This window comes from Asterias amurensis, chromosome 6 (assembly GCF_032118995.1).
Source record: "Asterias amurensis chromosome 6, ASM3211899v1".
In the NCBI taxonomy this organism is placed as follows: domain Eukaryota; kingdom Metazoa; phylum Echinodermata; class Asteroidea; order Forcipulatida; family Asteriidae; genus Asterias; species Asterias amurensis.
Window position 1 is genome coordinate 15,613,665 of NC_092653.1, and position 15,316 is coordinate 15,628,980.

General features: G+C 39.2%; 1 protein-coding gene across 1 annotated transcript; it reads right to left on the reverse strand.

The window, feature by feature from the left end:
* Positions 1-1,391: 1,391 nt before the first annotated feature.
* On the reverse strand, positions 1,392-14,426 carry LOC139938536 (large ribosomal subunit protein mL44-like). The gene is made up of 9 exons (XM_071934106.1): positions 14,324-14,426; positions 12,174-12,294; positions 10,641-10,828; positions 8,012-8,087; positions 7,001-7,085; positions 5,325-5,396; positions 3,668-3,816; positions 3,310-3,392; positions 1,392-2,400 (listed from the first exon to the last, which is right to left on the reverse strand). The coding sequence occupies exons 1-9, from the start codon at positions 14,424-14,426 to the stop codon at positions 2,213-2,215; spliced, it is 1,065 nt and encodes a 354-aa protein (XP_071790207.1). The 3' UTR covers positions 1,392-2,212.
* Positions 14,427-15,316: the final 890 nt, after the last annotated feature.

The following is a 15,316-nucleotide window of genomic DNA, read 5'->3' on the forward strand; positions in this document are numbered from 1 at the left end:
ACATTTTAGATGACTTTCTCATAACATGACTTTCTTGCAAGCCTGCTCATCAATCATTTTGTTACTACATTTACATGTACACGTACATGTACATGTACATGAATGTACACACAATACATGTACATGCATGTACACACAATCATTCAATGTTGAACAAGAAGCTTTGCATTAAAATACAGAACTGCCTGTATCTCTACACACACTTCTGTGCAGTGCTTTTCAGCTATCATGTAAGTAAGAGGAAATTAGCTGCTAGGCTCCGAAGTTGGTTATTTCCATGTACAAATTACATGTATTCCTTTATTTCATTTTCTAAAAAGCAATGAAAAAAAAGAACAAAATTAATGATACTTCAACTCCTGCACACACAGAATGTGTACAAGTCAAAATGTTACATACAGCAGGGCACATACTGTTTGAGATATTATATAATTACTGGTTCACACTTGTATTGGTCAAAATTTCCTTAAAAACACACATCAGTGGATAACTTGGGAGTAAACCACTTTAGTGTACACAAAATGTATTACTGGCTTACTCCTCAAGTCCTTCATGCAAAAGCGAAGCGAATTTCAGTGATGCAAACAATCAGAGTGCACCATTTAACAATTGTTATACCAAGCAAACTGACTAGAGACTTGACTTATGACCATTTAAAGTTCAATAGTGAGCTCTTTCTCTTATGTTTGTTGGCAGTCTCCCTACTCTGTCAATATCTTTGTTCAGGGGTGCCGTTTTCCAATTGTGGCACAAACAAATTTGCATGAAGTATGAACCAGGCATTGCGGTTCACCTTAGTTCACTATTGAACACTGTTCCTCAAACTAACTATTACACGGAGCTGGTTATCTAGGAGCATTCTACACATTCACAGAGGCAACGCAGGCAATTGCCTTGGTGCCCTTGAAATGATCGAATAGAAATTTACAATTTCCTCAAAGGGTGCCAAGGATAAAATGCCTTCAAAAATGAAGCATACAGGCCTACATTAATGTCATGTCTGTATTTTTAAAGTTATCATTGGTTCAAATCCAGCTCTTGCAAGCAGTCAGGTTCACATAACCATCAATGATGTTAAAGGAACACGTTGCCTTGGATCGGACGAGTTGGTCTATAAAAAGCGTTTGTAACCGGTTTTTTTTAAAAATGCATATGGTTGGAAAGATGTTTTAAAAGTAGAATACAATGATCCACACAAGTTTGTCTGGAAATTGCGTGGTTTTCCTTTTACTTTGCGAACTAACACGTTCGGCCATTTATGGGAGTCAAAAACTTGACTCCCATAAATGGCCGACCGTGTTAGTCGACGAGGTAAAAGGAAAACCGTGCAATTTTGAGGCATGTTTTTGTGGATCATTGTATTCTACTTTTACAACATCTTTCTACCCATATGCATTTTATAAAAAACGGTTACAAACGCTTTTCAAAGACCAACTCGACTAAACCAAGGCAACGTGTTCCTTTAAAGACGACACACAATCATCAAAGTAAAATACACAAAGTTTTTATTTGAGAACTCGGTGCTTCCAAGTACAGGTTATTTAAATCCAAAGGTGATTTCGACAGGACTCCAACGCAGGACATCCAAGAGTCGGTGCAGACACCTAAAAGTTTCACGCACAAGTTTGAACAATGATGAAATATCGGCAGTCGTCTGATGTACTGGCAGCTCACTGTATATTCCACAAGCTGCACAAGTTAAAGTATTGGACCTGCATCACCATTGATTGGTCCCAAGATTAGGTGAGGTTTGCGGTGTAAATCTCTTTAGAGTAGAGTTGGTTCTGAAAAGAACAGGTGGTTGACAACTCAACGTTACGATCAGTATGCTCTGATCTTCTTCAGGAGAATGCTCTGTCCGGTATAGGGGTAGTGAAAGTACAGCAAGAAAGAGCCAAAAGAAACATTCCTGCTTCACCAACATCAGAAGATCATTCTCGCCCTACCCCTCCCATGTCCCCTCCCAACCAAAAATGACTTCCTCAACTAGAGAGTGAAGCTTGGCTGGATAATCTCGCACTCTAGACCTCTCGGCACACAGTCAGCTTCATTTAGGTGAGCATGCTCCGTCGAGTCCAGTGGAAGTAACAGTAAAGCAAGAAAGAGACCCCCCAAAAAACATTCCTGCTGCACCAACATCAGGAAATTATTCTTGCCCTACCCCTCCCATCATCTCCCCCCCCCCTCCTCCCTTAAGCTTAAATTGACAACCTCAACTAGAGAATGAAGCCTGGCTGGTTAATCTCGCACTCGTGACCTCGGCACAGACAACTTCATTTAGGTGAGCATGCTTTGTCGAGTCCAGGGGAAGAGGAGGTCTATTCTCAGTTGTTCCAAAGATGTGTTTAAGAGCAGCACGTGCTGCTTCTTCCTCCGCAATGGCCAAGGTTTCACCAGGACCTGTCAAAATACATTTTAAAAGAGTAAAGGCTAGGTACACTTTGTTAATTTTCAAAAACCAGTATCCTCACTTGGTGTATTCAAACATATAATATTAATGATAATAGTAATCAATTTTTATACAGCCCTTTATCACAGCCCGAAAGGCGTATCAAAGCGCTTCTGACATTATTACCCCTGGTCACTGGGTCGTATATTTCATTCCTTAAAGCATCTCAGCTCCCTGGCGAGTAAACAGCTGGTGCTGCGAGTTACCGCGCTCCAAGCTAATCATTCGCGTAAACCATCTCTGCACTCACAGGTGCCCATTTTAGGAAGCAATGGTTAAGTGTCTTGCTCAAGGACCCAAGTGGCACGGCCAGGATTTTAACCCACATCCCGATGACTAAACCACCCGAACTGGAGTCTGATGCTCTCATCCGCTCAGCCACGACATCCCCCAACTAGCAGTAATCACAATTTTGGAGTTTTCCAATGGCAAAAAAAACATCCCAAAAACAGTCTTTAAAGGCAGTGGACACTATTGGTAATTACTCAAAATAATTATTGGCATAAAACCTTTCTTGGTGACGAGTAATGGGGAAAGGTTGATGGTATAAAACATTCTGAGAAACGGCTCCCTCTGAAGTGCCATAGTTTTCGAGAAAGAAGTAATTTTCCACGAATTTGATTTCGAGACGAACTTGAGGTCTCGAAATCAACCATCTAAACGCACACAACTTGTCGTGTGACAAGGGTTATTTTTCTTTCATTATTATCTCGCAACTTCGATGACCGATTGAGCTCAAATTTTCACATGTTTGTTATTTTGTGCATATGTTGAGATACACCAACTGTGAAGGCTAGTCTTTGACAATTACCAATAGTGTCCACTGTCTTTAAAGTAGAAAGAATATCATGCCAGCTTACCCCATCCAAGAAGTTTTTTGTCGCTGTAGACGCCAACCATGTACAGTGGCATGATGGTTGAGGAACCGGTCTGACGAAGTAACCTACAAAAACAATCCCAAGATCAATCAATCAATCAATCAATCAATCAATCAATCGTAACATTTATATGGCGCCGTACAGTAAGCTCTTGTAAACAGGTGAGATTTGAGTGATGTCTTAAAAATCTGTTTTGTCGGTGACAGTCTGATGTTTTTAGGAAGACTGTTCCATATCATGGGGGCCGCAACAAAATTATACAATGCTCGATATGTGGCAGAGGTTGCGCTCCCCCCCCCACCTACAAATAATCGCATATTAATGCGTGGGTTCTACATACCTGGCCTCTGGGGGCGCCCTTCCTTCTGACTCTATTATATCAGCGAGTATTCCCATAGGATTGCCGATGTGCCATAACTCATTCAGATCTTTGTCCACTAGCTGTGATATCACAAAGTCACGGACGAACAAGCCAGCCTTCTCTGCACCCTAAGGTAATAATAATAATAACAAATTGTTATAGGCCTATTGTATAGCGCGTTTTACAATTTACACTAGCCCCCTGGGGAGTATACATTGTTCAGCCCCGGGCTACCGTGGCGCTCTAAAGGCTTTTTCATACACAATATCAACATCTACCCTCACAGGTACCCATTTACGTATACCCTAGGGTAAAGAGAAGCAATTTTTGTTTAGATCAGGCATGATACATGTACTTGGTCCTTGGACAAAGTAGGAACATTTCATTGAGTGTAAGGGCTGGCCTAATAGACTTTTCAGACTGTTTAATCACATTTGTTCAATTTCTCAAGGGCAAAACAAAATCGGAAATCAGACTTAAGTAGGAAGAATATAATGCCTGTTAGTGTGTGTTAGATTATTATTATTGTCATTATTATTTATTCGACCAATACAAACAAACCAAAGTTACAATAGCACAAGAGAGAACATTTTAACGGAAAAACAGTTGTAAAAAAGCAAGAAATAAGGAAAACAAATACTAAATTTATTTCGAAGATGATCTTCGAAAGGGATGGTGAACACCCATACACAATTCTAAATAAATGTGTTTGGCAAAATGGTACCAGGGTTTGCTCATCTTGAGGTTGCCGTGCAAAGACTTGCCCCGAACCATTTCACTTTTTCGCAACTGTCTCCTTAGTCTAGGGAATTCAAACGTAAGCTGTATTTTGTGACTAGGCAATTTATTGTACAACACTTTATTAAAACCTAATTTGCAAATGGCTTATTACAGTACTGTAATAATAGCACTAACATGGATGCACTTTTGACACAGGTTTGTACACATAAACATGTTTGCACTCCTCACACACAAAATCTAAAAGCAGTGTAGATTATAGCTCTACATGTAGTGAACATAAAAAAAATGGTCCTATATTTTAAATGAATGAACGCCAATGTAAGAAATCGTTTTGTTTTGTTTTTTTGGCAAGCCTCCTGGGTTTAGTTCCCGTATATATATAAAAAAAAAAATTTAAACAAAAATAAGGGAATAAAAGGGTAGTGACGAGTTCTTACACGGCGGTTTAAAGCCGACAGGGTCGAATTGCAGTGTGATAAAGGCCCGACCCGAAGGGAAGGCCTTTAGCGCATAGCAATGACCCTGCAAGGTTTTAAATGAACGTTTAAGAACGAGTCACTACTCTTTTATTCCCATTCATAAACGCCCTTTTGTTAAAAAAATACAATTACAGACACTTTCACAGTATTTTCTTCAAAAACTTTGTGAAGAGTCTATTGCGCGTGGGATTACGCGCGCGCGCGCTTAGAAGTAAGTTACGCGCTGTTACTTATAGCTATGAGTTGTGTTCCGCGTGATAATCTTGCACTCCTGACACGCTGAAGCCAGCCGGTTATAAACACTGGTCATTATCAACCGTTTAAACACCTCTACGTGACGCGCTCTCCACCAATAGGAGTAGAGAAACTGTCTGGGGTATTTATGAATGAAGTGTAAAAACACCATCAATACTTACAGAGTCATGTCTGATGGCTCCCACCACTGCCTGAAATGCTGTGCTGGTAACTTCCATAGGTATGGGGAAAGCCTACAGGAATAGAGGTCAATACAAACAAGGTGTCAATAATAATATAATAATAGTAAAACTCTATACAGCTGCAAATCCATCAAAAACAATGCTCCATGGTGCTTACAGAGAAACACATAAAAACAAAATCCCTATAGATAAACACAGAGTCATTATCAGAAATGACACCAAGGTATAAATTAGAAAAAATGACAAGCGAAACATGACAAGCAATTAACTTAAATATACAACAAAATACAAATATACAGTATACAACGAAAAGGGTATGTGAAGTCTAAAAATAATGTACATTATAATTTACAGTCTTATACAGTGCATGTATCTACCAATCTGATACTCAAGGTACAATGTACTTGACCAAACATAAATCTTTTAAATTGTATTTCTGGTTGAACATGAAGAAGAATTTACAAGGGCTGAATTTGAATCAACCACCTCCCGATGAACATGACAGTGCTTAACTAATTGAGCTTATCTAACATTGTAGACCTAATATTTTAATACAAGTTTGTTTATCTCTAATTATAAGCCGAACAAAGTGGTGAAATAAAGCTGTGATGGTTATGTGGAGTGCATGTAGTGAATTAATATTAGGCCAATAAAAGGACATGACAAAAATTCTGACTTGGGTCAAGTCTAGGGTAACCCACAAGACTACAAGGAATTGTAGCTCAAGCTATTTACTGGACCAGAGTGTCTCAAAACATTTACCGGCCCAGACTTTTGTGTACCAGACCAAAATTGAAAAGAGAATAAAAACATGCCTACACAGGTTAATAACTGAAATTTTTGAGTTTGAAAAAAAGTGCTTAGAGAAGATTTATCTCATCTGCACTATGGGTTAGTATCTTTTAATAATAATAATAACAGTATTTATAAAGCGCCAAATTGCCAAAGGATACAAGGCGCTGAGAAGGAAAGAAGAGGGAAAAGACAGAACAAAGATAAAGACGCCCAGCTACGAAGAGGCAAAAAGGTGGGTTTTGAGAGCACGTTTGAAGGCTGGGACACTGTTTGAGCTTCTGGTTAGGGTAGGTAGAGAATTCCATAGTCGGGGAGCAGCAATTGAAAATGCCCTATCACCTGCAAGTTTTGTGAACTGAAAGGGATTTACCAGTAGTAGAGCGAAGAGAGTAAGAAGATGTCTGGAGTGAAAGGAGAGAGGCGAGATATTCCGGACAACATAAATGTATTGATCAGACTTAGGGCCTTGTTACACGAGGCAATTTTTGGGCAACCAGTTCCAGGCAATCTCCATGTTGAAAAAGCATTCGCGTTTGAATGTTCACCTATCTCTCTTGTGGATCGTAAGACAATGTTTGAAAAATGACCCGTGTGCTACCGAAGTGGTCCTGCAGCATGCACTGCAGTTGGTTGCCTCCAAGTTGCCTGCAAAAGTTGCCTCGTGTGACAAGCCACTAAGAGTCAACGTGAGAACACAAACACAAGACTGTCGGACGGGCCCTGTAACAAGGTATTTCCCGAATGTTTAAATTACTGGCCTGCGAAAAGTGTAAAATCCAAGCCCTCTACTTTAATTTAGTTCTTTGTGCCATGAACTTCGGATTTGCCCTTCATTATAATCATGTTCTTCTAATACTTACAGCACAAAGAATGGCGTCTCTCAGGCCAAGGTTCCGTCCCACATGCTCAAATACTTCATGTCTCGCTAGGAATTCATGGATTGCACTGTGGGTGGGTGACAAAGATAAAAAACAATTGATTTATATTTGTATTTTGTATTGGTGTTTTCGTTCCAAAACTGAAATAAAACCGATGACCCTAGGGAGAGTCAGATCAACACAAAGTAAAACCCAAAGTGAAAGTCGGAGCAGAAGATAATTTTAACATTCAAAGACATCCTTTTAACTCAATCTTAAATTTGAGTTTCTTTTAACACAGACCCGGGTCCAATTTTATAGAGCTGTTTAAGCACAAAAAAATGCTAAGCACAATTAAATCATGCTTACCAGATTCGGTTACTAGCCAACAAACTTTTTCACATGTACCAATTGTGGTTGGTATCCTGCATAATTTTGTTAGGCAGAAAATGTCTCGCAATGCTGGCTCTGTAAAATTGGGCCCGGGCAGTTTGGCTACAATTACATGTACAATGTAGGTTGTGAGCCCTATTTCATAGAGCTGCTTAGGCATGAAAATAATGTTTTAAAAATATTGTTTAAAATTACACAGATAAAATAGCACCACTGAAGTACAGGAGTACATACATTGTAAATACAATTAAACAAAGATGACAATAATAAGAAATGTAAATTTGATAAATCATTGAAAGAGCGTTATAAAAATGCACAGAGTATTGTGGGAACCCTCTTATATACATTGAAACCCCACTAAGAAATGAACCACCAAAAAAAACAGAGTTCCCTAGCAATTAAAAACCATTTTAAAAATTGAACCCTAAAAATACATTTTTTTAAAAGATTACCATAAAAAGTAGCGGGTATTCATTCATCAAACTTACATTTTTATGAAAACAGTACAAAGTAATTTCTAAAGGAGTAATCAACAGACAATGCTATTTAATGAGGCAGAGAAAAATAAATAAAAGAGTATGGAGGCATCATCTGAAAGCCGTGTCTTATTTATACACTGACCTGATTCCATCTTCAGGTAACCTTGGGTAGACATGCCTCAAGTAGGACTTGATGTAGTCAGAGATAAAAACCAGACCTAGAGTGGAAACAAGGGTTAAGATACGTTAAGTAGGTTTATAGGAACTTGTAGGTCTTGCAGCCAGTGATCTTAAAAGACAATGTTCTGCCAGCAAAACGTCCTTAAAAATACCTTAAAAATACCTTCAAAAGACTCCCCAGTACTGTATGACCTTGACTGAAGAACGATTATTGTGACTGTGGATAGCTAAGTGGCAGCAGACTTACCAGGTAAATTTCCATTGTTTAGGTGTAACCATGCGGACACTACCAAAAGTGGATTTACCTGGTAAGTCTGCTGCCACCTAGCATCCCAAAAGCCTCCATAAATTGTCACACATCTCCGGCCGTCGATTTCACCAAACTCTTCCTAACTTAGGATTAATCTTAGGACTTAAGAATGGGTCAGTTCCGTATCCAAATACGTAGGACGCATTGAACCCATCCCAAGTTAGGACGGGTTACTCGTCCTAACTCGAGTTAGGATTAATCCTAGCGTTTCGTGAAATCGGCTGCAGGCCTCGAAACAACCAAAGGCACCCACAGCAATCGCTGTTGTGTCCTGTGCAAAGTTTCAATACTAATTTACATTTTCCTAAAAGAAACTCAAGCTTCAGATGTGGTTGTCAAGTGGAATTAAATTCAAGATTAAAGAGTGAAGACAAAATTGTGGAACTCCAGGAAGACAGGGCACTCTTTGCTCGCATGCTAGTAGTTTCACGCTCTATGAAGACCCAAGGTGCCTCTCGCTACCTTCCTAAATCCACAAAACCAGCCATCTGAATCCTTTCCACACGGTGGAAGCCTCCGCTGCACCAACATATCACAGCTTATAGACGACCTCAACGCCATCGGCCTACTGTGCAACATGATCAAGCTGTTTAAGCTGCCCAGGGTCAACCTAGATGGCACAGACGAATTTCTAACATTGTACATACCCGTGGTCACAATGTCTTGAGCCGAGTTCGTCCCGAGTAGCGTCCACTATAGCAGTCTGTGTATTATAATATCCATAACTTAAAGAGTTTTCATAGAACTCTTGATGACAAATCAGCTTCTATCCTGGTACATGCCTTTGTTTTATCTCGCTTAGATATTGGAAATGCTCTTTTGTTCAATATTTCTAAACACAATCTAAATAAACTCCAACATGCCCTGAATGCGGCAGCTAGGGTCCTCTCTGATTAGCACCAGACTATCTTAAAAATGAACTTATTTCATATGACATTCCTCAACGCAGCCTCAGCTCAGATCATCAAAAGTGTCTTCTTGTGACACCAAGGACACACACGTCTTATGGTAATAGGGCTTTTTCATCTGCAGCACCAACCCTCTGGAATACTCAACCAATAGGCATTAGCACAGCTTCTTCCTTAGACACATTTAAATTGCAACTAAAAACCTATTTGTTTCCTAAGTCACTTTAATTAGGCACTCTTTTTATCCTTTTCTTTGTATATTGTTTAGGTTTCTTTTCCTCTCCAGCGCCTCAGATTTAGTTGCGTAGTTAGATTGCGATATATAAATGCTTATTATTATTAGTTTCAAAAGCAAGAGATATTGACCTGAAACAAACTGTTGGTACTTATGAATTCTCCATTGTGCCAAGGGCATTGTTTGCAGCAGATGGCTCACTCCTACATTCAACATCGAAGAGTGATTTGATGTTGATTCTTGAAAATCTGCTACAGAAGAAAGAAGTTCCCCAGGAAGACAATAACAAGTCAGATCATACAGCCGACCCTGGCAAACATGTCGCCACTGTTGATGCAATGGCTGATCTCCAAACACTGGACAAACCAGAGTGGATCCAAACCGGTCTTGAAATAGCAAACCACTTCATAGATTGCCACTGGATGAATATGAGGAGTATGATGAGGTGCATTTGGTATTTGACCGCTATGACATCTGTGAATCTATGAAAGCTTCAACTCGTGAGAGACGTCCAGATGGCAGGAAACTGTTGCTTATCACACCACCGATTCAACAACAGTTGGAAAACTAAATATGATCAAACTGCTTGCCCACGTATCAACAAAAGACGTCCCCACCGCATACTTTGCTGAAAAGTGCTGATTCTCGACGAAACAAATGGTAAGTGCCTTGGGGTGCAAACAGAGCAATGAAGGACTTTGCAAGCATCCAGGAAGAATTGGATACAAAAATTTGAACTCGAGCTTTATACGGCATTCAGAGCCAGAGTTATGATAATAAAGATGTAAATGGCGACCATTTTGAAAAATTCAAAATTGCCAACATGTTTTTGTGTGTTCTTTAGTACCTATAACATGACAAAATGGGTGGGATCTTCTAATCATTCATTTTCTAGGAATCACCAAAAGCTCCTGCACTAAGGGCAGAGATGGTTCTTGCGATTGATTTAGCCGAGTAGCGCGTAGCACAGGCTGTACAATCCACAGGGAGCTGAGATGGTTTGAGTAGACCAGTGACTAGGGTAATGATGTTGGAGCCCTTGGAGAAGCCCTTTGGGTGTGAAAAGTGAGGTATAAAAACCGCCTATTAAAAAATTGCTGGGCCCCTTAAAGAGCGAAATTCAAGGCCTACATCTCACCTGTTTGAGCGAGTTCCTTATTGTCGCTCATCTCCAGTTTGGCTGAGTCTCCAGTCAGTCCCATCTCTTCTCTCCTTGCCTCCTCCATCTCTAAATAGCTTCTATCTGTCAGTGCCACCCTCAGGGTTGCATCGTTGAAATCCTCCCCGAGGCGTTTGCCGAATGCGTACAGCTCACTCTCATAATCCCTGGAGCAAATTAAAAAAACTCAGGCCTTGAACTTTACTCTTGAAAGGGCACCGCAATGTCCTTCTGGTAAGGGGCACATCTAGGATTGCAAAGGGCACCACAGCAAAAGCACAATTTTATAGAACTGCTTTTACAAGCACAAGTACATGCAGTTAAAGGAACACGTTGCCTTGGATCGGACGAGTTGGTCAATAAAAAGCGTTTGTAACCGTTTTTTATAAAATGCATATGGTTGGAAAGGTGTTTTAAAAGTAGAACACAATGATCCACACAAGTTAGCCTCGAAATTGCGTGGTTTTCCTTTTACTGTGAGAACTAACATGGTCGGCCATTTATGGGAGTCAAAAATTTGACTCCCATAAATGGCCGACCGTATTAGTCGACGAGGTAAAGGGAAACCGTGCAATTTCGAGGCATGTTTGTGCGGATCATTGTATACTACTTTTACAAAATCTTCCTACCCATATGCATTTTATAAAAAACGGTTACAAACATTTTTCAAATACCAATTCGACCGATCCAAGGCAACGTGTTCCTTTAAGAACCACAATTTTGCTTACAGGACTAAAGTTACCAGCAAAAACACTATCATGTCACATAATACAATTCAAAACTGTATCCTGCTCATTTGTACTGAAAAGCAAATTGTTGCACAATATTTTCTGCTTAAAGGAACATTACAGAATTGGTTTTGCTAGTAAAACAGTTGCTGGCAGTGTAAGCACTTTATGTAATCCATCATACATAAACTGACAAACCTGTAGAAGTTTGAGATCGATCGACCTTCTGGGTCACGAGAGAATAGTGAAAAACCAATTACAAATTTTGCATTGCATCGATGCCAAAACAAAAATGAATAAAGCGCTCACTGAGCGATAAACTCCAAATGCGAAATTAGATTATTTATTCCTCATCAAATATGAAATTGTAGACAGAAATATTTCAAGGTATGTTTTCTACTATCATCATCATGAGACCGAGTAAGTTTTATGTAAATCTGTGATCTTCACGATTTTTGTTTCTTACCAATTCTGTAACGTTCCTTTAAGCAGCCCTATGAAATTGGGCTTGAAAGCTTAACCATGCAAAATGTAACCATAACATAGAGGTCCTCCCCTCCCCGTTACCTCCTAGCCAAGATCCCAAATGGATGTTTTCAGGAGGAAACCATTCAAGTCCTAAGTAAATTTGATGTGTAGAAACACAACCACCCAATTCGCTGAGTTTTCCAAAGATTGGTTACATGAGTCAGTTTATTGTAAAATAGAGGATAGGAATGCATTGACAACTCTAGAAAAAAACAAAAAACGATGATGTACTTATTTCTGAGAGTTGAACTCTTACCAGTTTTCCTGGTGTGATCTTGGCTTTTGTTCCTCTGGCCCATATCTACTCTTGATGGAATTAATCTGTCTGCGCAGAGCATGAAGGTATGGTGCAAACCAACGGGCATGATGACGTACACCTAGAGAGAAATAAACAAGGGTCAGAAATATGGACTATGTTTGTTGCTTTTTAATTGTGACGGCTGCAGTATAATAGGCCTTTATAGTTTTTTGGGGTCCTACTAAAAGCCGACAACAAGCCGACAACGCAGACTTTTCGTACGCGGCCGGACAAAATTCTAAAAATATCAAATGCGCCCGGACAAAAACTCCGTCATTAGAGCGAGTTATAGCGTTATTGCAAATCTACGGGGGAATTCTGCGAGGCTGGTGCAGAGAAATAACTGCAGTCTTCAACTTGAAATCAAGTCTATGTACGTGGTATTTGGAGACCGATCAGAGATAAAAAAATACCCGGACGCAAGACTGAAACTCGCATTTTTATCAGGCGATCGTGCACAAAGTGAGTTTTTAGTACAGGATCAGTTGTTTTTGTTTGTGCTGAAATGATTTGCACAAAAATGTTTGCACAATCTTGCAGGAATAGCATATGTGTGCAAATGTCGATCGTGCAGGGATGGTTTGTGCAATTTATTGTGCATGAATAGTTAGCGCAATTTGCCGATAGTGCAGGAATAGTGTGCACAATATGCCAATAGGGCATTAAGTATTTGCCCAATTTGACAACAGTGCAGGAATGGTTTCACAATTTGACGATAGGGCAGGATTGGAAAAGCGCCCTGACAAAATCAACCCTGTGGAGAACCCTGAGTTATGCCATTGCATTTCTGTTAATATTACAAAGCACACATATTTTAATAAGTTCTTGATTTAGTTGCTGTTTTTATGGTATTTGAAACTTGTTGTCGGCGTTGTTGGCTTTAAGTAGGACCGTTTTTTTAAAAACATTGTTTTGGAAAAAAGTTTTAAAACCAGGGTTTGAAAAAATTGTATTTGAAGATTTTAAAATGTGTTCTGGCCGAGCTCTAACCCGAAACCCTCAGAAAAGATATAGATTTAAACTGCAGCGCATGCGCGGAAAGCTTTTCATCTGTACCAAAATTGTGATCAATTGGTAGCACCATCAAATTCAATCTTGCAATGCAAATGGATGTAAAATTATTAAGGAGTATTTTTTTAATTTAACTTTTATTTTATATTTTTTTATAGTTAATGAAACGGAAAACTTTCCATATCCTGCCACCACCTTTTCCTTCATTTTTACCAAAAAAGGAAGATCTCAATATGTAATTTATTTTGTTTCCCTTCAAAAGGAATAAAAAAGTGGTGACAGGATATGCATTTTTTTTATATTGAAACTTTTCGGATTTTTCGTATTACACATTGATTGATAGATTCCTTTTCAAACAACACTTTTTATTTAATTTAGGCCTAAAAAAAAAAAATTAAAATCTAAATAAATAAAATGGGAAAAGTTTCTGTATGGCGCCACCACTTTTTCATTCGATACGAAATAATAAAGGTATCTAAGTTACCTCAATGAGGTAATTGTTAGCATAAACAACTTACTTGGTTACATGTAACAAGCATGAGATATCCCTTTTTGTAAAAATTGGTGAAACGTGGTGGTGCCATACGGAAAGTTATCCATAAAATGTTTGGGTGGAAAAGTTAAAATTGGCCAAACGTTCGCCAGGGCAGGGATATATTATTTGAAGGCACGAAAAAGTTTCCGTATTGCGCCACCACTTTTTCATTTGATGACATAATTATGATAATTGAATATGATTATGAATGATATGATATAATTAATAAATATTAATAATTATTATATAAAATATAGTATCTAATTTACCAAATGAAAAATGAGTGAAAAAGTGGTGGCGCCATACGGAAAGATATCCTAAAGTAGTTTATCATTGTCAGGCCCATTCAAGCTAATGAGGTCACATAAAAAAAAAATTCAAACTACATGTAAAGTTATAAATCATTTGTCACGTTACTGGTTAAGTACCATTCCCAATAGAGCAAAATTCAAAGGCGGTGAACTGAAAACAGTCACTGCAAACAAAAGTAGGTCAAACAAAGCAGGACAATTGTTATTTCCAGCATTTTAAACACCTTAAAGAAGTTAAGTGTCATAGTTACCTAATTCCGTTGTAATTACGGGTTTTCTTGCAACCAAAAGTCCAGAAATTCGTCTGAAATTTCTGGCGCAAGTACACACGTTTCTCACTATCGAGGTTGCCATCTTGAATAGAGAATAGACTTGACCAAGTCAAACAAGCGCGTTTATGCAACACGTTAGTCGCGTTTCGCTGGGGCGCCCTCTCAAAACGTTTTTAGACATTACCCCACCACGCATTCCCGGGATCCGGAGCGCTTCCCGGGATTTGAGCCAAGGAAATTAACTTTTTATTTGTCCTGAAGGCTGAAGGGCGGGGGGGGGGGGTCAGGGTGGAATAGGATAAAGGAGTGCTTGATGGTTGTTTAGTGAATTTTAATTATTATTTTAAAGGCATTGGACACTATTGGTAATTACTCAAAATAATTGTTAGCATAAAAACTTACTTGGTATATAACAAGCAATGCAGTGGAGCTGTTGATAGTAGCATATGCATTGTGAGAAACGGCTCACTCTGGACTGAAGTAACGTAGTTTTCGAGAAAGAAGTAACTTTCCACGAATTTGATTTCGAGACCTACCTCAGAATTAGAATTGAGGTCCCGAAGTCAAGCATCTGAAAGCACACAACTTGGTTTGACAAGGGTGTTTCTTCCATTATAAGATGCAACTTCGACGACGAGTTGAGCTTCAAATTTTCACAGGTTTGTCATTTTGTGAATAAATTAAATGTTGAGATATGAGAAGACTGGTCTTTGACAATTACCAAAGGTGTCCAGTGTCTTTAATTCAATGTTCTTTCCCTCTATGTATGAGATCATAGCGGCTGCAGGCGGCTGGTACACAAATGCCCTGGGCGGCCGAAAACGGCCACAGTTATTTGAAAACTTACTGTCTACCGGAAATTCTGTCCCACATGGGCTGAAGGAGAATGATTCAAAGATGACGCTTTCAGAAGGGTTGTATCACGTCACAAGTACGCCGGTAAGTGGGGTAGACTCTCCCGGGAAGAATTTC

What these genes read in the sequence shown, in the direction of transcription:
- LOC139938536 (XM_071934106.1), bottom strand. Translation starts at nt 14,426, where the DNA reads ATGGCAACCTCGATAGTGAGAAACGTGTGTACTTGCGCCAGAAATTTC. An exon ending in TAAGGAACTCGCTCAAACAG is followed by an intron (nt 8,088 to 10,640) that starts GTGAGATGTAGG and finishes TTTCCACTCTAG; the next exon opens with GTCTGGTTTTTATCTCTGAC. An exon ending in GAGACGCCATTCTTTGTGCT is followed by an intron (nt 5,397 to 7,000) that starts GTAAGTATTAGA and finishes CTATTCCTGTAG; the next exon opens with GCTTTCCCCATACCTATGGA.